This window comes from Dendropsophus ebraccatus, chromosome 3 (genome assembly GCF_027789765.1).
Source record: "Dendropsophus ebraccatus isolate aDenEbr1 chromosome 3, aDenEbr1.pat, whole genome shotgun sequence".
NCBI lineage: Eukaryota > Metazoa > Chordata > Amphibia > Anura > Hylidae > Dendropsophus > Dendropsophus ebraccatus.
The window spans coordinates 108,019,845-108,041,445 of NC_091456.1; the positions used below are offsets into that span (position 1 = coordinate 108,019,845).

Genomic DNA, 21,601 nt, shown 5'->3' on the forward strand with positions numbered 1-21,601 from the left:
ATGAATATCCTTGGCCTGGTAAGTATGTCTAAGTCAACTTACTTTAGATATCAACCATATATTGTATGTGGCAAGAACAACGTCACATAAATATTGAAGAGTTGTCTACGTTAGCCAGCTGCATCTCTGGGGATGGGCAGTGTGACAGCCCTGGTCACTCTGCAAACTACTGCGTCTACACTATGATGGACTTTTAAGTAGTGCAGCGCAGTTAGTGCACTTCATCAGTGGAAATAGAGAGGGTCGGCTTCTAAATGTGTCTTATTGTCCTTTTCAAAGATGAAGTTATCATCAAGATCTTTGCCTCTCATTGACATATTGGCGTCTGCAAAATTATGGCAACAAAACACTAGGAGATTAACCACCAATTTGATATCTGGCACTAGGCTAAATCTTTGAAAAAACAACTATCAAAAGCCAATGCTCAGAAAAATTTGAAGTATTAGGACCTGGCAAGAGGACCCGGATTGGCTTTAAAAAAAAATGGTTATCACCTCTTCATCACATCAGTGACGAGCATGAATGGGAAGGAAGAAGATAAACTGTCTGTGGTCATGGGAACCTAACAATGGTAAGTGAAGATAAGAAGATACTGTTACTAAAGAAGGAAACACCACTGTACACAAGCATCGAGAAGATAGTGACAAGGAAACAACTTATCAAAGACTTGCCACATCTGTCGTACAATTGCCACAGTGGGTCTTTGGAAGTGTTCCACAGTTCTGCTCCGAAATACTGGATCAAGAGGATCCACTTTAAGGGCCCTATTACACAGGACAATTATCGTGCAAAAAATCGTTAAATCATTCGAATTTAAACGATAATCGTTCTGTGTAATTGCAGGCAACAATCGAAAAATGGTTTGTATCTTGTTGATCGTTAATTTAGATCTGAACCTAAAATTATTGTTAATCGTTCGCTGTAATTCCACATTTGTTCGCTCAAGTTCCGCATTTTTTCACTAATCGTTCAGTGTAATTACACATTGCCCATTGTTTTGCTGGGATCAGAAGGAGTAAACTATCATAGTAATGATTGCAATAACGATTGTAATAACGATCATAACTAATGATTATCGTTCTTGGTTCTTTCTTTTTAGTTCATCCTCAGTATTTTTTTTTACTTGATGTTATGGGGATAAAGTTTATCTCATATAATGTTAGGGGCCTCAATACCCCAGCCAGAAGGTCTTTCATGCGGTCCGAAGTTAGGAAACTACATGGAGATGTTCTCTGTGCTGTTGAGACCCATATTATAGCGGCAGATGCCCATACGATCTGTCGCCAAGCTTACCCTCTTATACACCAGGCACATTACTCTTCTAAATGCCGAGGGATTTTAATTGCTTTCACCCCTTGACAGATTTTTATGGCAATCTGAATTGGTAGACATTTGGAAAGCCCAACATGCATCCGAAAAAGATTAAACTTATTTTTCTCATACTTTTAACTCCTATTCAAGAATTGATCTTGCTTTAACCGACGCTCAAACCCTTATGATGATTGAACAATCCTCCATTGAGCTGCGGTCATGGTCAGATCATTGCCCATTAACATTTACGATAAAAGAAACTGACACCCTTCCTCCTATTTCAATGTGTTGGTGTAACAACTTTATCTCACACCCTACTCATAGGAAGGTTGTTGAATAAGCATTGAAGGAATACTTCCTCCTCAATAAAGTTGATGATATTAAGCCAACTACATTGTGCAATGCCCACAAACCAGTGATAAGGGGGATCTTGATAAAGCTGGGGAGTCAAGTCAAAAAAGAACAGCAGCAGGCCGTCAAATCTCTGCTTTCTGAAATTGCGGCCTTGGAAGCTGTTAAACGCCTACAATCTACATCTCTGACTATCCAAATTAGACAGCTAATATTTTTTTCCCTGGTTTCACAGCATATTTTATAGAAATTAAGTCTTTCATTGCAAAGTACAATTAGTGGCACAAAAATAAGGGTTTGTGTGGGCCTGTAGGTTAAAAAAAGGAAGTGCTACGCCCTTTTAAAAGCGAGGAGGAAAAAATGAAAGCGCAAAAACGAAAATTTGCATGGTCCCGAAGGGGTTAAGGTATACGCTAGACATCTTTCCAACTGCCTTACGGAGGTGCTCCCATCTGTCATCAGAGGAGACCAAACAGGGTTTATTAAAGGAAGACAGGCATATGATAATTTTTTGTTTGAATCTTTCTTCCAGTACTTTGGTTTGTTCTTCAAATACTTCCTTTTCTGTGCAGTTTATCCTAAACATTTTACCAAACGGAATATCAGTTTTCCAGTCCTTTTTATGGTCGCTGTGATAGTGTGAATATCAGTTCACATCAATACGTTTAAAATATGTTTTCCTATGTATTTTTCCATCCTTAATATAGATATTCAGATCCAAAAATGAAATTTCAGTATAACTTCAGTGAACCACAGGCCCGATTAGTTATTATTTTAAAAACTCAAAATCCATCAATCATCTTTAGTAGCCTTCCAAAATATTAAACAATTATCTATAAATCATCCAAAAAAATTAATATATTTCATAAAATTACTATTGGAAACCAATTCCCCTATATAAATTCACGAAAACTGGCGCGCATTTTGCCCCCATTGCGGTCCCGAGGTACTGTTTTAAAAACCAAATTAATTTTCTAAAATGAACTTTACCCCTTAAGGTCAAAGCCAATTTAAATTTTTGCGCTTTTGCTTTTTCCACTCTATATTTTTAAAAGGCCATATCACTTGCATTTTGTCACCTAGAGACTCACATGAGCCCTTATTTTTTGCGACACCAATTGAACTTTGCAATGACAGACTTTATTTTCCTATAAAATATGCTGCGAAATCGGAAAAAAAGATTATTTGCGCTGTCAAAAAAAAAAAAGGAATTCGTTTTCATTTTAGGGAGTTTTGTGTTTATGCCGTTCGCCCTATGGTAAAACTTATCTATGTTCCTCACATCAGTACAATTACAATGATATGTAACTTGTATAACTTTTATTTTGTTGGCTTTTAAAAAATGAAAACCTTTTTAAAAAAACAAAACAAAGGGGGGGCATTTATCAAGGGCTTTGCGCCTGATTTTTGGTGAATAATTGCACCCATTTTTGGTCTAAGTTCTATTTATGAACAAATATTCGACAAGTAATATTTTTAGATGCAACTTTTTTTTAATATGCCTGTTATAAAGAGTCACTGTCGTATTTTTTTTTTTTTTTTTTGCAGAAATCAATAGTCCAGGCGATTTTAAGAAACTTTGTAATTGGGTTTATTAGCCAAATCTGCCATTATCTGCATGTAAAAAGCCTTTTCCCAGGTCCCCCCTCCTTCCTCTTTTTCATCCACTCTGAAAAATCTGAAAATTGTGACTTGTTGCAGGAGTCGTACCCTGTCTGCTCTAGGGAGAGGGGAGGGGGGAGGAGGAAGGAGGGAGTTAGCCGGCAGCAGAAAGCAGATAACAGAGGATTACAGGCACGGAGCTGGGTGACAGCTGTAATCTGAGCTCAGACAGGTCACTGGTGATGGTCAGAAGAGATAAAGGGTGAGGGATTTGTAGATTAACTCTTTGTTGTCCTGTTTTGGTCTTTTCTTTAGCTCTCTCCATAGGAGAACAATGAAGACAGGGGGGAGAGCTTCAAACTGCTTTTTCATGATAAAAATGCATTTTTCGGATAATAAACCCAATTACAAAGTTTCTTAAAATCGCTTGGACTATTGATTTCTGCAAAAAAAAAATTCACGACAGTGACACTTTAAGTATTCACCCAAAAGTTCACATAATCTGGGATTAGCGCCCAATTTATCATTTGCGACTTTTTAAAAAGTCGCATAAACAGGCGCAAGCTTACGTCTGGTCAGAATCAGGTGAATAAAGTTGCTCAATTTTTTCATAGTTGCGCCTTTTTATTTAGATGCATTTACTATGGCATTGCTACATGTTAATGAATCACTCACAAGATATTGGAATAAAATACACACCAATCCCCATTAGAATAGTTGCACTTATTAGACTCCTTAGTAAATGTCCCACAAAGAGTTTAAAATTGCTCTATTCCCATCCTTATAACACTTTTATTGTTTGATCTATGGGGCTCTGTGAGGTGTCAGTTTTTGCGCCATGAGCTGTACTTTCTATTGGTACCTTGTTTGCTTATATATGATTTTTTTTATCACTTTTCCTCAAATTTTTTTTCTGTATTTGATGCGACCAAAAATGCGCAATTTTGTACTTTGGAATTTTTTCACACTTACGCCGTTTATCTTGCGAGATGTGATAATTTAATAGGTTGGACAATTACGCATGGAACAAATATGTTAGTTTATTTATATTTATAAAATGGAAAAAGGGGAATGATTTGGACTTTTATTAGGGGAAGGGATTTTTTTTATTAATAAAAAAAAAAACTTTTACTTTATTTTTTACTTTAACTAGAAGTCCCCATGAGGTTTGACAGCTGCATTTAAATGCTTAATTAGCTGGCGGCAATGGGACCCGGGTCGGCTAATGGAAGCGCTCCCCGGCAGATAACAGCCGGGAGCTGCACTGTTCAGGGCAGGGTATGTAATGGGACGTGAAGGGGTTAAACCGTTTAAAATAAATTGTTTCTGATTATCTGGCATTAAAACATCCTCTTTTAAAACCTGGCCTACCTCTGCAATTTCTATGTTGTGTCGTATATTTGAATATAATGATGCTACATCTAATGTTACAAGAAGGTCTCCTTCCTTCCAATTCGCATTTCAGTTGGGATAATAGATGTCTTGAGTCCTTTAAAGTGACACTTTCACCCCCTTTTTGCATTATGACTTCTCTACACATGTGTAAAGGGTAAATATTGCAGTTTTAATACATCATGGTGCTTGTTCCAGAAAAAAAATAATATTTCATCATCTGCTGTTTGTTGACCGCTGCATCCGATTACCGTATGCAGCCCTTCCCTGGTGTCTAGTGGCGGAGGTTGTCCCGGAGGAGCGATCTCCAAGACTGATGCCGGCCATGCACTCTGCAGCAGCCGAAAGCAAACGAGTGCCGATCACATTAATTTATGCTGCTTATCTATGCAGCATAGATCTCAGTGAGAGATCAGTGTACTTATATTAGAAGTCCCCTAGGGGGGCTTCTAGTATAAGTGTAAAAGTTAAAAAAAAGTGATGTTTCCAATCAAAAGCCCCCTCCCCTAATAAAAGTCTGAATTACCACCCTAATCGCCCATACTATTACTTTATCACATTCCTGTTCTCGCACTGTAAATGGCGTAAGCGCCCCAAAAATCCCAAAGTGCTAAATTGCGCATTTTTGGTCGCATCAAATCCAGAAAAATTGTAATAAAAAGCGATCAAAAAGTCGCATATGCGCAATCAAGGTACCAATAGAAAGAACACATCATGTCGCAAAAAATGACACCTGACACAGCCCCATAGACAAAGGATAAAAGTGCTATAAGCCTGGGAATGGAGCGATTTTAAGGTACATTTATTTGTTAACAATGGTTTGAATTTTTTTACAGGCCATCACATAATATAAAAGTTATACATGTTACATATCGTAAAACTGACTTGTTATATATGTTCCTCAAGTAGTTAAAAAACGACTTGAGGAACATATATAACAAGTCAGTTTTACCCCAGGGCGAATGGCATAAAAACAAATACCCCCCAAATAAACAAAATGCATTTTGTTTTTTTTTCAATTTCACCATACGTTTATTTTTTTTCAGGTTTTCCAGTGTACTTTATGAAAAAATTAAGCCTGTCATTGCAAAGTACAAATAGTGGCACAAAAAATAAGGGCTCATGTGGGTTTCTAGGTGGAAAAATGCAAGTGCTATGGCCTTTTAAGCACAAGGAGGAAAAAACAAAGACACAAAAATCGAAATTAGCTCTGTCCTTAACCCCTTAAGGACAGAGCCAATTTCGATTTTTGCGTTTTAGTTTTTTCCTCCTTGTGCTTAAAAGGCCATAGCACTTGCATTTTTCCACCTAGAAACCCACATGAGCCCTTATTTTTTGCGTCACTAATTGTACTTTGCAATGACAGGCTGAATTTTTGCATAAAGTACACTGCGAAACCAGAAAAAAATTCAAAGTGTGGTGAAATTGAAAAAAAAAAAGCATTTTGTTTATTTGGGGGAAATGTGTTTTTACGCCATTCGCCCTGGGGTAAAACTGACTTGTTATATATGTTCCTCAAGTCGTTACCATTAAAACGATATGTAACATGTATAACTTATATTGTATCTGATGGCCTGTAAAAAATTCAAACCATTGTCAACAAATATACGTCACTTAAAATCGCTCCATTCCCAGGCTTATAGCGCTTTTATCCTTTGGTCTATGGGGCTGTATGAGGTGTCATTTTTTGCGCCATGACGTGTTCTTTCTATTGGTACCTTGATTGCGCATATATGACTTTTTGATCGCTTTTTATTACAATTTTTCTGGATTTGATGGGACCAAAAATGCGCAATTTTGCACTTTGGGATTTTTTTGCGCTGACGCCATTTACCGTGCGAGATCAGGAATGTGATTAATTAATAGTTCGGGCGATTACGCACGCGGCGATAGCAAACATGTTTGTTTATTTATTTACTTTTATTTATAACCTGGGAAAAGGGGGGTGATTCAGACTTTTATTAGGGGAGGGGGCTTTTTACTATTAACAACACTTTTTTTTTAACTTTAACACTTATACTAGAAGCCCCCCTGGGGGACTTCTAGTATAAGTGCTTTGATCTCTCATAGAGATCTCTGCAGCATAGATATGCTGCAGAGATCCATGAGATAGGCACTCATTTACTTCCGGCTGCTGCAGCCGGAAGTAAACGAGTGCCGAGTCGGGGACGGCGCCATCTTGGAGCGGTCCCCGGCCGGCTTCAGAAACGGAGATCGCTCCTCCGGGATAACATCCCGGGGGAGCGATCTCCGCCACTAGACACCAGGGAACAGCTGAATCCGGTAATCGGATGCAGCTGTCATGTTTGACAGACAGCTGCATCTGATTACTGTATTAGCGGGCATGGCGATCGGACCGTGCCCGCTAATACCTACGGTCCCGGGCTGCTTTATTGAATGAATACATCTATGGAATACTTTGGGGAGCAAGTGTCCTTGCTCCCCAAAGTATTGCATAAATGTATTCATTCAGTACATTAGAATATTACAGTAAGCCCGCCGATCCGCCGCATTCCCGCCGCCCGCCGATCCGGACTATATACACTGAACTACAGCTACCATCATCTGCTCATAGTATGAGCAGGTGATGGGAGCTGTAGCTGGGTTATGGCTATGACTTGCCTGCCGCCGCTGATGCCACGGCTTATGCCGCCGGACACACGGGGGAGCCGCTCAGTACACAGGAGCGCTCCCCCCTTCTCCTCCTTCCTGGGAACCTCCCCCCTATCCCAGGGATGACTCCCCGCCTGGCCGCCGCTCTCCCCCCACACATACCGGCTCCCGATGCATGCAGGATCCCATCTCCTGCTTATACTATGAGCAGATGATGGGAGCTGTAGTTCAGTGTATATAGTCCGGATCGGCATGCGGCAGATCGGCGGGCTTACTGTGATATCCTAATATACTGAATGAATACATTTATGCAATACTTTGGGGAGCAAGGACACTTGCTCCCCAAAGTATTACATAGATGTATTCATTCAATAAAGCATACTGTACACCAGCGCTTCTCAAACTTTTTCAACTGGAGCCTCACCCAACACACCAAGGCAATGCCTGGGCCTCACCAGACTGGCCAGGAGGATGCCTGGGCCTCACTATCTGTGGTGAAAGTCCATTTAAAAGCTGAAAATAATGCCAGGGCTGGCTTTCACCCGTCTCCCAAGCTCTATATACTAATAGAGTAAATACAAAATACGGTGAATTATACTCACCGATAATTCTCTTTCTACGAAGTCTCCACGACAGCACACCTGAGACTGCCTCCTCCTGATCAGGGACAGGAAAAACACCAGAGAGGTTAAAACCCCACCCCTTCCTCCAAACACCAGTGTATCTTAAAGAAGAACACCGAGAAGGAAGACTTGAATTATAATATTAAATGAAAAACCGTAACCAAGTGAATAGGGTGGGATGTTAGGGTGCTGTCGTGGAGACTTCGTAGAAAGAGAATTATCGGTGAGTATAATTCACCGTTTCCCCCCTTGTTTCCACGACAGCACACCTGAGAACTAACAGAGAAACACCTAGGGTGGGACGACAGCACTAAGGACTTTACGTCCAAAAGCAGTGTAATGAGCAGAAGAGACATCTAGACGATAATGCTTAGAGAAAGTGTGCAAATTCGTCCAGGTAGCTGCCCTACAAATTTGTTCAACTGAGGCTGAAGCCTTTTCTGCCCAAGAGGTGGACATTGCACGGGTAGAGTGGGCCCTAACTGATATATGGGGAGTCTGTTTCATGACACTATAGGCTTCAGATATAGCGAGGCGAATCCATCGGGAGATGGAGCTCTTAGATGCTTTTTTCCCCTTGTTCAGCCCCGCAAACTGGACAAAGAGATTCTTATCTACCTTCCAGGACTTGGTAGCTTCTATGTACTGTAGTACAGCCCTTCTAACATCCAAGTTATGAAAAGACCTTTCTTTTTCATTTCTTGGGTTAGGGCAGAAGGAGGGGACCACAATATCTTGGGACCTGTGAAATGATGTCACTACTTTAGGTAAAAAGTTAGGGTCTAATTTAAAGAGAACCAATCATCAATGAAAATAAAAAAAAATTTTTTCCCTAATTAGATGTATTTACTTATTTTATTAATATTTGTAAATATAATTTATTACTTTTTTTGCTTTGTTTTTAAAATATTTACTTTTTACTTTCCTATCTCGCGCCGGCTCTTTTCAAAAGAGCCGGCGCGAGACAGGAAGCTCCCGTCATGCAAAGCGGCAAGGCCGGGCGCCGCCATCTTGGTGACGTCACTTGCGTTCCACCGCTGGAACGCAAAAGACTAAATCAAGATGGCGGCGCCGGTCTTGCTGTAGCGGACCAGAGGATCAGGTAAAGTATAAGATACAGACTGCAAAGGCAGTCTGTATCTTCATTCTGTCTATTTATTAAGATACAGACTGCCTTTGCAGTCTGTATCTTATACTTTACCTGATCCTCTTGTTCGGTGCAGGAAGGCCGCGCGCCGCCATCTTGAATACGTCACTTTGCGTTCCAGCGGTGGAACGCAAGTAGCAAAATCAAGATGGCGGCGCCGGCCTTGCTGTAGCGGACCAGAGGATCAGGTAAAGTATAAGATACAGACTGTAAAGGCAGTCTGTATCTTTCTGAAGTCTATTTATGAAGATACAGACTGCATTTGCAGTCTGTATCTTATACTTTACCTGCTCCTTTGTTCCGGTGCAGTAATGTCGGGCGCCGCCATCTTGATGACGTCACGCTGGAACGCACCGCTGGAACGCACGTGACGTCATCAAGATGGCGGCGGCCGGCATTACTGCACCGGAACAAAGGAGCAGGTAAAGTATAAGATACAGACTGCAAATGTAGTCTGTATCTTCATAAATAGACTTAATAAAGATACAGACTGCCTTTGCAGTCTGTATCTTATACTTTACCTGCTCCTTCGTTCCGGTGCATTAATGCCGGCCGCCGCCATCTTGATGACGTCACGTGCGTTCCAGCGGTGCGTTCCAGCGTGACGTCATCAAGATGGCGGCGCCCAGCATTACTGCACAGAGGAAGAGGAATTAGGTAAAGAATAAGATACAGACTGCAAAGGCAGTCTGTATCTTCATAGATAGACTTAGGGAGAGAGAATCTTTGATAATAGGGATAGTAAATTTTAGGTGATTGGTTCTCTTTAAAGACTAGTTTGTCATCCAGAATTCTCAAGAAGGGTTCTTGAATGCTGAGGGCCTGGAGTTCACTTACTCTACGTGCCGACGTAATAGCTACCAGAAATATAGTTTTTAAGGTAAGTTGTCTGAGTGAAATGGAATCTATTGGTTCAAAGGGGGGGCTAGATAGACCAGACAGAACCGTATTGAGATTCCATGGGGGATGATGATTCCTGATTCTGGGTCTGATGCGTTCTGCCGCCCTCAGAAATCTAGTTACCCAGGAGATGTCACAAAGCTTAGAATCGTATAGGGCACTTAGAGCAGATACTTGCACCTTCAGAGTACTTGGGGCAAGACCAAGATCCAAGCCTGATTGAAGGAAGTCCAGAATGAGTGGGATATCTGGAGAGTCAAGGGAGAATTTTGGACCACACCAGGAAGAATATTTTTTCCAGATTTTTAAATAAATTTTCTTGGTAGAGTCCTTGCGGCTGAGGAGAAGGGTATTAATAACCTTTGTAGAGAATCCCTTCCTTTTTAGTATGGATTTTTCAGTATCCATGCTGATAGGTGCATCCTCTGGACTGAGGGATGATGGACCGGGCCTTGCATGAGTAGGTCTTGTTTTGCTGGAAACAATATGGGATCCTCTATCGCCAGGCTTTTTAGAAGAGGATAGCACACTCTTTTTGGCCAAGCCGGTACTACCAGTATTAGCGTGGTCTTTTGAGTCCTGAATTTTGCTAGTACTCGGGATATTAGTGGAATCGGAAACTGTTGATTTAACGCATCTATCCCTGCTGGAGAGTCCCTTGGATTGAGGGAGTAGAATCGTTTTACCTTTGCATTTTTCTTTGTTGCAAACAGGTCGAGTATCGGAAATCCCCATTTTACCTTTATCATGTCGAAGGCCCAAGGGGCTAGGGACCACTCCCCTGGGTCTATAGTCTGACGGCTTAGGAAGTCCGCTTCTAGGTTCCAAGACCCTTTCATGTGAACCGCTTTGAGGGATATTAGGTTTTGTTCTGCCCATTCGAACATTTTCTGTGCTAGATCTTGGAGTGGACTGTGACGAGCCCCTCCTTGATGCTGAATGAATGCCACTGTTGTCACATTGTCGGAATGTATCAGAACATGATGATTTCTTGTGAGATGTTCTGTTGCTTTTAGTGCCTTCCATACCGCCATTAGCTCCCTGAAGTTTGAGGATCTTTCTTGAATCAACTGGCTCCATGTTCCTTGAAGCGACAGACCTGGTAGATGAGCTCCCCATCCTGTCGCACTTGCGTCGGTCGTTATCTCAATTAGGTCGGGTTCATGCCAGTGTACTCCCTTCTCTAGATTTTCCTTTAGAAGCCACCAACGAAGAGACAACTTCGTGTCTTTTGGAAGACAAATTGTTTTGTCGAGGGACGTTTGTTTCTTGTCCCACTTGGACAGGATTAACTTCTGGAGTGGCCTTGAGTGGAACTGGGCCCATGCCACCGACTGGATACAGGATGTCAGGTGACCCAGAACTGACATGGCTAGACGTATCGGGCAAGTTTTTTGAGATACAAACTTTCTTATGAGACTTTGAAGGTTTGATTGCTTCTCTGCTGGTAGGAAGGACATCTGGAGACGGGAGTTTAGCAGGGTCCCCATGAAGACTTGGGACTGGGAGTTAGATTTGACTTCTCCATGTTCAGGATCCACCCCAGAGATTAAAGAAGTTGTAGGGTTCTCTGTAGGTGGGTCTGTAGGATAGACTCTGAGTCGGCAATCACCAGTATGTCGTCTAGGTATGGAATGATTACAATTGCTTCCTCTCTGAGAATCGCCATCACTTCTATCATGACTTTTGAGAAGATTCTGGGAGCAGAGGAGAGACCAAATGGTAGACACACAAACTGGTAATGAAAAATCTGTTTGTTGACCTTTATTGCGAACCTGAGATACTGTTGGGATGTCGGATGTATGGGCAGATGGTAGTAGGCATCCTTTAGAACTATCGTTACCATGACAGCCCCTTTTTTATTAATTGTGATGCTGTTTTCACCGTTTCCATTTTGAGTTTTCTGTAGGTCACAAATCTGTTCAGTGGCTTTAGATTGATGATCGTGCGTGATTTTCCATTTGATTTTTGGATTGAGAACAGACGGGAGTAATGACCCTGACCTATCTGATTCTTTGGAACGGGACAAATTGCGCCTAGTCGGATAAGCTCTTTAACACCATTCCGTATCTGACTCTGATGGCCCTGCGTTGTTACCACAAAATGAGAGGGGGGGGGGAGAGTTGAACTCTATTATATAGCCTTGAGAAATAAACTACAAAAACATGTGGTATGTGTCAGTCTAAAACATAACGTTTAATACTACTATTAAAATATATGGACTTACAACAAAGAATAAATCAGAAAACTCTGCCACAGCAAAATCAATAGCCACAGTTCATCTATATTGCAGAGTGGGGACAGAGGACAGTAACACTTACGGTTATGGTGTTATTCAAGGTCAGTCGACCCCAAGCTCAGTGATGGTCTGGGAAACAAAAAATCCCACAGTGAGTCACAATGATTACTGTACCTCAAAAATTAAAAGGACCTTGATAGCTGGGAAAATGCCCTAATCAGCCCTAGATATAGTCCAGGCTCTCCCTAGCCTGTCCCTGTCCCAAGACACAAGGCCATTGAAAAAATCCTACGGGGTCTCATAAAGACGGGAATCGCAGGCTGCCTTCCATCCATGGTGCCAGGTTCCGCTGTGGGATTTCATCTATCGGTATCCTTTACCCCAGGGACGTATTTATCCTTTTGTATTGACCTCCTGATGAACTCCTAGAGACTTTTATTGCTTAGGAGGGAAACGCGTAGAGGTATTTAGAGGTATTTAAATGGGGTCTGGACAGGATCGCATCAGATTATAACATTATGTTGCGATTCCCGTCTTTATGAGACCCCGTAGGATTTTTTCAATGGCCTTGTGTCTTGGGACAGGGACAGGCTAGGGAGAGCCTGGACTATAACTAGGGCTGATTAGGGCATTTTCCCAGCTATCAAGGTCCTTTTAATTTTTGAGGTACAGTAATCATTGTGACTCACTGTGGGATTTTTTGTTTCCCAGACCATCACTGAGCTTGGGGTCGACTGACCTTGAATAACACCATAACCGTAAGTGTTACTGTCCTCTGTCCCCACTCTGCAATATAGATGAACTGTGGCTATTGATTTTGCTGTGGCAGAGTTTTCTGATTTATTCTTTGTTGTAAGTCCGTATATTTTAATAGTAGTATTAAACGTTATGTTTTAGACTGACACATACCACATGTTTTTGTAGTTTATTTCTTTTGGACTAGTAGGTGGTTGACTTTGATTTTTTCTTTTGCTGTGACTCTATTATATAGCCTTGGTTGATTATTTTGGTTATCCAAGTGTTTGGGATTAGAGCACTCCATGTAGGGCCAAAATGACGAAGTCTGCCCCCCACCTGTATGGCGTCATTGTTTGGTAGCGGACTTATCTTGGTTGGAGTTAAAGATAACGTTTTTTCCCTTACCCCCCTTATTGTAGGACCAGCAACCTGTTTTACCCTTATTACTTTTCTGGGACTGGTCTGATCGGGATTGGCCACGAAAGGAAGATTTAGTAGGTTTAGGCTTATCTGTAGAAAGAACTTTCTTTCTATCCCCAGCCTTTTCCAGAATTTTGTCTAAGTCTGGACCACAGACAAACTGACCGTGGAACGGGAGGGAACACAACTTATTTTTAGAAGCCATGTCCCCAGTCCAGGATTTCAGCCATACAACCCTTCTAGCAGAGGTAGCTAGGGCAGAAGCTCTGGCCGACATCTTAACTACTTTTGCTGATGCATCAGCCAGAATGCTAGTAGCCATTTTAAGGACTGGTAGAGACTCTAATATCTTAGCTCTAGGAGTTTTGCCCTGGAGATGTATTTGTAGCTGGTCCAGCCATACGATCAGGGTTCTGGCTACGCAAGTAGATGCAACATTCGGCCTTAGCATAGTTGTTACTACCTCCCAAGTCTTTTTTAGGAGACTCTTAGCTTTACGGTCCATGGGGTCCCGCAGCTGGGTAGCATCCTCGAATGGAATAGAGGTGTTTTTTGCAACCTTGGCCACTGGAATATCAATCATTGGTACTGTATCCCAATCTGTACTGTCCTTTTCTTCAAAGGGGTAACACCTTTTTAACCCTTTGGGAAGGACGGAGCTTTTTTTTGGCTTAGCCCCCTCAGATTTAATCATAGCATGAATATTTTCATGTACTGGGAAGGCAATAGGTTTACTGGAAGCAAGACCACCAAATATTTGATCTTGAATAGTTTTTGGCTATGTCTCCGCTCCGGACAGTTTAACCCGTTAAATGCCGCTGTCAAAGCATGACAGCGACATCTAACGGGTTCCGGTACCGGATGGCGGCGCAGGTCCACTTACGTGATCAGAGGTCCTGCGGCGCCGTCCAGTCCCCCCGACGTCTCCATGGTAACTCCGGGGGCCTAATGAAGGCCCCCGGGCTTACCATGGACAAGCCATCCTGCTGACAGGGGTGGCTGTGCTACTGCCTGTCAGCAGGATGGTCACATGATACAATACACTGTACTGCAGAAGCAGTAGTGTATTGTATAATGTAATCTAAGTCTTACACTAGTGTACAGTAATGTACACTAGTGTAAAAAGTAAAAAAAAGTGCACCAAACACAATCCCCCCAGCCCCCCCTCCCCCATAATAAAAATGCATTACATTCCCCATACACTATAAAACATTACATAAGTGATAAAAAACACAAATCCTATACATATTTGGTATCGCTACGTCCGTAACGACCCAATCTATAAAACGATATAAATAATTATATCGCACGCCACACGCTGTAAAAAAATAAATAAAAAAACAGTCCCAGAATAGCTGTATTTTATCAATCTGCTTTAGAAAATACGTCATAAAAGAGATCAAAAAGTCATATACATATAAAACTTGGTATCAATAGAAACTACATATCTTCCCGCATAATATAAGCCCAAAAGCAGCTCTGTCGCGCAAAAGATAAGAATGCTATGGATCTTGCAATGTGGCAACAGTTTTTGTGGGTTTTGGCTAGGAAGATAGTTTCTATTGCGCCAAAGTGGTAATAGTTAAAAAAAACCTACACAAATGTGGTATCGTCGTAACAGTGGTGACCCAGAAAATACATGTATTATGTTATTAGTGACCGCCGATATGAATTTTTATGGCGATCACGAATGGGCTCTATTCTGCTGCCATCAGCACTTTATGGCGATGGCGCAGAATAGTGCAGCAGCGCTGGTAATGCCCGCAGCCCCCTCCTCTCAGCTACCGGAGGTCGCTGAGAAGTTGGGGCAGAGTGTGGGCTCAGTCCCGGCCAGTCCCCGCACCGACGATCGCTGTTATTACCAGTATAACGGCGGCCACCGGTAACGGGCATTGCATGCTTTCATGTCCTCTCACAGTTATTCCACAGTGAGAGGAGATGAATACATGTCCACCCCTGTCCCCCCTGGAATAACCTTAGTGTTCACAGTGAATAATTCCTTAGGGTACAAACACGCTTGCCGCATCAGCAGCGAGTATCTCGCTGCGTATTCGCAGCGAGACTCGCTGAGGATCCCGGACCTGTGTACTCAATGGCAGACAAACTTGCAGCAGGGATGTACATCCCTGCTGCAAGTTTGTCCAAAGGCCGACCCGTTAACCCCCCGCCGGAGACTATAAATCACCTGGTCCCGACTATACATCATCTGGTCCTTCGCTGATTCCCGGCACGTCCCGCTCAGCCAATCAGTGCGCTGCCCCACCGCAGCACTGATTGGCTGAACGGGCCGTGAAGACGTCGGGAGCCCCGTAGCCGGGATTACCTGGTGTATAGTCTCTGGCGGCCGGGGAGTTAACGGGGCGAGCTGCGGACAAACTCGCAGCAGGGATGTACATCCCTGCTGCGAGTTTGTCTGCCATTGAGTACACACGGCCGGGATCCTCAGCGAGTCTCGCTGCGAATACGCAGCCAGAAACTCGCTGCAGATACGACAAGTGTGTTTGTACCCTTAAAAAAAGATCAAACTCTCATTCTCTCCACTACCAGCGAGACTCGCTGAGGATCCCGACCGTGTGTACTCAATGGCAGACAAACTCGCAGCAGGGATGTACATCCCTGCTGCGAGTTTGTCTGCCATTGAGTACACACGGCCGGGATCCTCAGCGAGTCTCTGGCGGCCGGGGAGTTAACGGGGCGAGCTGCGGACAAACTCGCAGCCGTTCTGAGCCCGGCTGTGTGCCCATACAGTGGTTTATGTCCACATATGGGGTACCGTTGTACTCAGGAGAATCTGCGTTACAGATTTTGGGGTGCGCTTTCTCTCCCTTTCCTTGTGAAGTTGAGAAATTTCAAACTAAACAAACCTATTATTGGAAAAATTCTAGTTTTTCATTTTTACTGTCTAATTTTGAATACTTTCCTCTAATACCTGTGGGGTCAAAATGCTCACTGCACCCCAAGACGTATTCTTTGAGGGGTGCACTTTCCAAAATGGGGTGACTTATGGGGGGGTTTCACTCTGCTGACACTACAGGGGCACTGCAAACGCACCAGGCGCTCAGAAACTTCTACAGCAAAATCTGCACTGAAAATGCTAATTGGCGCTCCCTTCCTTCTGAGGCCTGCTGTGTGCCCATACAGTGGTTTATGCCCACATATGGGGTACCTTTCTACTCGGAAGAACCTGCATTACAGATTTTGGCGTGCCTTTTTTCTCCTGTTCCTTGTGAAATTTAGAAAAATTTCAAACTAAACATACATATTATTGGAAAAATTCTAGTTTTTCATTTATACTGTCTAATTTTGAATACTTTCCTCTAATACCTGTGGGGTCAAAATGCTCACTGCACCCCAAGACGTATTCTTTGAGGGGTTAACGTTCTAAAATGGGCTGACTTATGGGGGGGGTTTCACTCTGCTGGCACTACAGGGGCACTGCAAACGCACCTGGCGCCTGAAAACTTGTACAGCAAAATCTGCACTGAAAATGCTAATTGGTGCTCCTTCCCTTCTGAGCCATGCTGTGTGCCCATACAGTGGTTTACGCCCCCACACGGGGTACCATTGTACTCAGGAGGACCTGCGTTACAAATTGTGGGGTGCTTTTTCTCTCCTTTTGCTTGTGAAAATTAGATACTTTAATCTGAACGAACATATTATTTGAAAATTTCTATTTTCCATTTTTTTCCAGCCTAATTGTGAATACTTTCCTCCAGTCCCTGTAGGGTTAAAATGCTCATTATACCCCTAGATTAATTCCTTAGGGTGTTTAGTTTCCAAAATTGGGTCATTTATGGGGGTTTCACGTATACAAGCCTCCTAAACACACTTAAAAAAAGAACTGGTCCCTAAAAAAAAATTAGTTTTGGAAATTTCATAAAAAATTGATAATTTGCTGATACATTTCTAAGCCCCGTAACACCCAAGAAAAGTAAAATATGTTTACGAAATTATGCCAGAATAAAGAGGACACATTGGTAATGTGACCTAGTAACTAATTTATGTGATACGACTTTCTTTTTTTAGAAGCAGAGAATTTCAAAGCTTGTAAAGTGCTAATTTTTCACATTTTTCATAATATTTTTATGTTCTTCACAAAAAACACAAAAGATAAAGACCAAATTTTGCCACTAATATAAAGTACCATATGTTACAAAAAAAACAATCTCAGAATCGCTAGCATATGTTAAAGCATCACTGAGCTATAAGCGCATAAAGTGAGACAGGTCAGATTTTGAAAAATGAGCCTGGTCATTAAAGAGTCACTGTCATATATTTTTTTTTTTTTTTTTGCAGAAATCAATAGTCCAGGCGATTTTAAGAAACTTTGTAATTGGGTTTATTAGCCAAATCTGCCATTATCTGCATGTAAAAAGCCTTTTCCCAGGTCCCCCCCTCCTTCCTCTTTTTCATCCACTCTGAAAAATCTGAAAATTGTGACTTGTTGCAGGAGACGTACCCTGTCTGTTCTAGGGAGAGGGGAGGGGGGAGGAGGAAGGAGGGAGTTAGCCGGCAGCAGAAAGCAGATAACAGAGGATTACAGGCACGGAGCTGGGTGACAGCTGTAATCCGAGCTCAGACAGGTCACTGGTGACTGTCACAGGAGATATCCCGTGAGGGATTTGTAGATTAACTCTTTGTTGTCCTGTTTTGGTCTTTTCTTTAGCTCTCTCCATAGGAGAACAATGAAGACAGGGGGGAGAGCTTCAAACTGCTTTTTCATGATAAAAATGCATTTTTCGGATAATAAACCCAATTACAAAGTTTCTTAAAATCGCCTGGACTATTGATTTCTGCAAAAAAAAAATTCACGACAGTGACACTTTAAGGCTCAAATAGGCTTGGTCCCTAAGGCGTTAAAGGACAACTACGGCCAAAACCTATTTTTTAATATGTTATTACTTATGCAAAGTTAGACAAATTCCTAATGTACATTAATTATAAATTATTTTTTTTACAGAATCTGAAGACTCCCTGATCTACTAAATTAAGGGAAATAGCAGTATATGTGCATTTCCCATAATTAATGTACATTAGGAACTTGTCTAACTTTTCATAAGTAATAACATATTAAAAAATACTTTTGGCCAAACTTTTCCTTTAAATTCAAAAGATAGAACGATTATTGTGCCGAAAATCGTTATATGTAATAGGTCCCTTCGTCTTTGTCTTATGTGGTGTTTTGCTTGGGTGTTCCCTGTAGGTAATTCAGGTTGTTCGATTAATGCCATGTTAGGCGGTGAGGTTAATTGGGTACCTTTCAGATCCATAGAGATTTAACGGTGGGAAGAGATTAGAACTCTACCAAGATTACTGACTGGGCTTACGACTCGACCAAAGGGGATGAAGTTTATAAATTGGTTTTCACTGCTTCTCCTTCTTCCTGGGTAATTTTAGGATACTGGATGACGTTTTGTTATGTTCTGCAGCTCAGCTCCTAGAAATGTCTCCTTTTCCAGCATATGTACATCTAAACCCAATATAGATGTGAAATTTGCTACCATATATGCGATATTATAACCTGTGTTTGTGTTTTTTTTGTGGTTTTTACTATAAAAATGGTAAAACAGTTTTAAAAAAAAAAAAAAAGTGGTTAAGAAAGACCTATTTAAAGACAATTCTGAAGAAAAGTGTTTAATTATGTACACGTTGCAATGGTAATGATTATATATTTACTATAACTGAAAAATTTACATCTAGCTATTTTTAGAAAACAAATGCATCAAGTAAATTAAAGTCCATCATTGACTGTAGCAGGCTTTCAGGCTCGGTATGTGAACTGCAAATCACTGATCAGGCAAGTCCAACAGTTTGGTCTCACTGATGGTATGAATAATGCCCTAAAACACATGGTCTGGAATGCAATTACATCAAAGTGTAAGGTGCTGGTCGGCAATGAAGAAAGATACCATTTTGTAAACTATCCTAATGTATGTACACATAGATTGTGTTAGAGTTTGAAGAACAGCTTAAAACCAAAGTGGAACTGACTAAAAACAAAACAGACCAGATACACGCATACAGGTCTCTTAAGAGCATAGATTTTAAAAAAGGGCTCTTGATCCTTGGTTTTCAAATTCTGACCAGGCATCATTTAATTCCATGAATATCATTTTGGCATACTGTTCATAAGGCTGTCCAGTGGCCTACAAAGGAAAAGACAATTTTATTATTAATCTAATAGCACATCTGTAAATATCACACTATCTTACTTAATATTACATTACTTTAAAGGGGTTATCCAGTGTTATATTAACATGGCCATTTTCAGAGACAGCATGACTCTTGTCTCCAGTTTGGGTGGGGTTTTGAAACTCCAGTTGTTGTTTTTTTTAGCTACATTCACTTTAATTTAATGATCTGGAGACAAAAGTCATGCGGTCTCTGGAAGAAAATGGCCACGTTTTTCTAATGCTGGTTAATCCTTTTAGAGTGCGTTCACACGTACAGGAGCCGCACCTAATTTGATGCTGTGTTACCGTATTTAGTTATATAGATATCTGCGCTGGATCCTGTAGGTGTGAATGCACCCTTAGGGTAGCTTCACACGTAATGAATGAGGAAGGTGACAATATAACATAAAAGGGTATATTCATACATCTCATATTCTATACAGTCATTACATACAGAGTGAACTTTTTCTAGCGTTTATTTCTGTTAAAGTTGATGATTATAGATTACAGCCAAGAAAACCCCAAAAGTCAGTATTTCAGAAAATTTGAATAATTAACCCAAAACACCTGCAGTGGCTTCCTAAGTGTTATAAACGGTCCCTTAGGGCCCTTTTATACAGAAAGATTATCTGACAGATTATCTGCCAAAGATTTGAAGCCAAAGCCAGGAATGGATTTGAAAAGAGGAGAAATCTCAGGCTTTCATGTATGACCTGATCTCTGTTTATAGTCTGTTCCTGGTTTGGGCTTCAAATCTTTGGCAGATAATCTGTCAGATAATCTTTCTGTGTAAAAGGGCCCTAAGTCTGGTTCAGTATGCAACACAATCATGAGAAGACTGCTGACACTCCACAAGGAAGGTAAGCCACAAAAGTTCATTGCTAAAGAAGCTGGCTGTTCTGAGTGCTGTATCATAGCATATTAATGGAAAGTTGAGTGGAAGGAAAAAGTGTGACAGAAAAAGGTGCACAAGCAACTGAGAGAACCGCAGGATTGTAACGAAAATGCCATTCAAAAATTTGGGAGAGATTCACAAAGAGTGGACTGCTGCTGGAGTCAGTGCTTCAAAACCCACCACATACAAACGTATGCAGGACATGGGCTACAAGTGTTGCATTCCGTGTGTCAAGCCAGTCCTGACCAATAAACAAGGCCAGAAGCGTCTTATCTGGGACAAGGAAAAGAAGAACTGGACTGTTGATCAGTGGTCCAAGGTGCTGTTTTCAGATGAAAGTAAATTTTGCATTTCATTTGGAAATCAAGGTCCCAGAGTCTGGAGGAAGAGTGGAGAGGCACACAATCCAAGCTGCTTGAGGTCTAGTGTGAAGTTTCCACAATCAGTGATGGTTTGTGGAGCCATGTCATCTGCTAGTGTAGGTTCACTGTGTTTCATCAACACCAAAGTCACCGCTGCCGTCTACCAGGAAATTTTAGAGCACTTCATGCTTCCCTGTGCTGAAACGATTTTTGGAGATGGAATTTTCATCTTCCAGCAGGATTTGGCACCTGTCCACACTGCCAAAAGTACCAATACCTGGTTTACTAACCACAGCATCACTGAGTTTGATTGGCAAGCAAACAAGCCAGACCTTAACCCCATAGAGAATTTATGGGGTATTGTCAAGACGGAGATGAAAGACACCAGACCCAACAATGCAGACAAACTGAAGGCCGCTATCAAAGCAATCTGGGCTTCAATAACACCTCTGCAGTGCCATCAGCTGATCGCCTCCATTCCACGCCGCATTGATGCCGTCATTCATATAAAAAGGCGCCCCGACCAAGTATTGAGGGCATTTACTGTACAGACTTTTCATTTGGTCGACATTTCTGTGTTAAAAACATTTTTTTCAGTTGGTTTTATATAGTATTCTAATTTTCTGAAATACTGACTTGTTTTTTTTGGCTGTAATCCATAATCATTAACTTTAACAGAAATAAACACGTGAAAAAGTTTACTCTGTATATAATGACTTTATAGAATATATGAGGTCACTTTTGGAATTGAATTACTGAAAAAAAAAAAATAATTTTTTGTTGATGTTCTAATTTATTGCAAACCACTGTACATGTGAAGTCTGCCCATTATTGG

General features: G+C 41.5%; 1 protein-coding gene across 1 annotated transcript in view; it reads right to left on the reverse strand.

Moving 5' to 3' along the window:
• Positions 1-18,954: 18,954 nt before the first annotated feature.
• Positions 18,955-21,601, reverse strand: part of GAK (cyclin G associated kinase) — a 69,012-nt gene continuing 66,365 nt past the window's right edge. Inside the window, exon 28 of the mRNA XM_069962471.1 lies at positions 18,955-19,482. Coding sequence (XP_069818572.1) covers positions 19,381-19,482 — 102 coding nt within the window. The 3' untranslated portion in view covers positions 18,955-19,380. The remainder of the gene's footprint in view (positions 19,483-21,601) is intronic.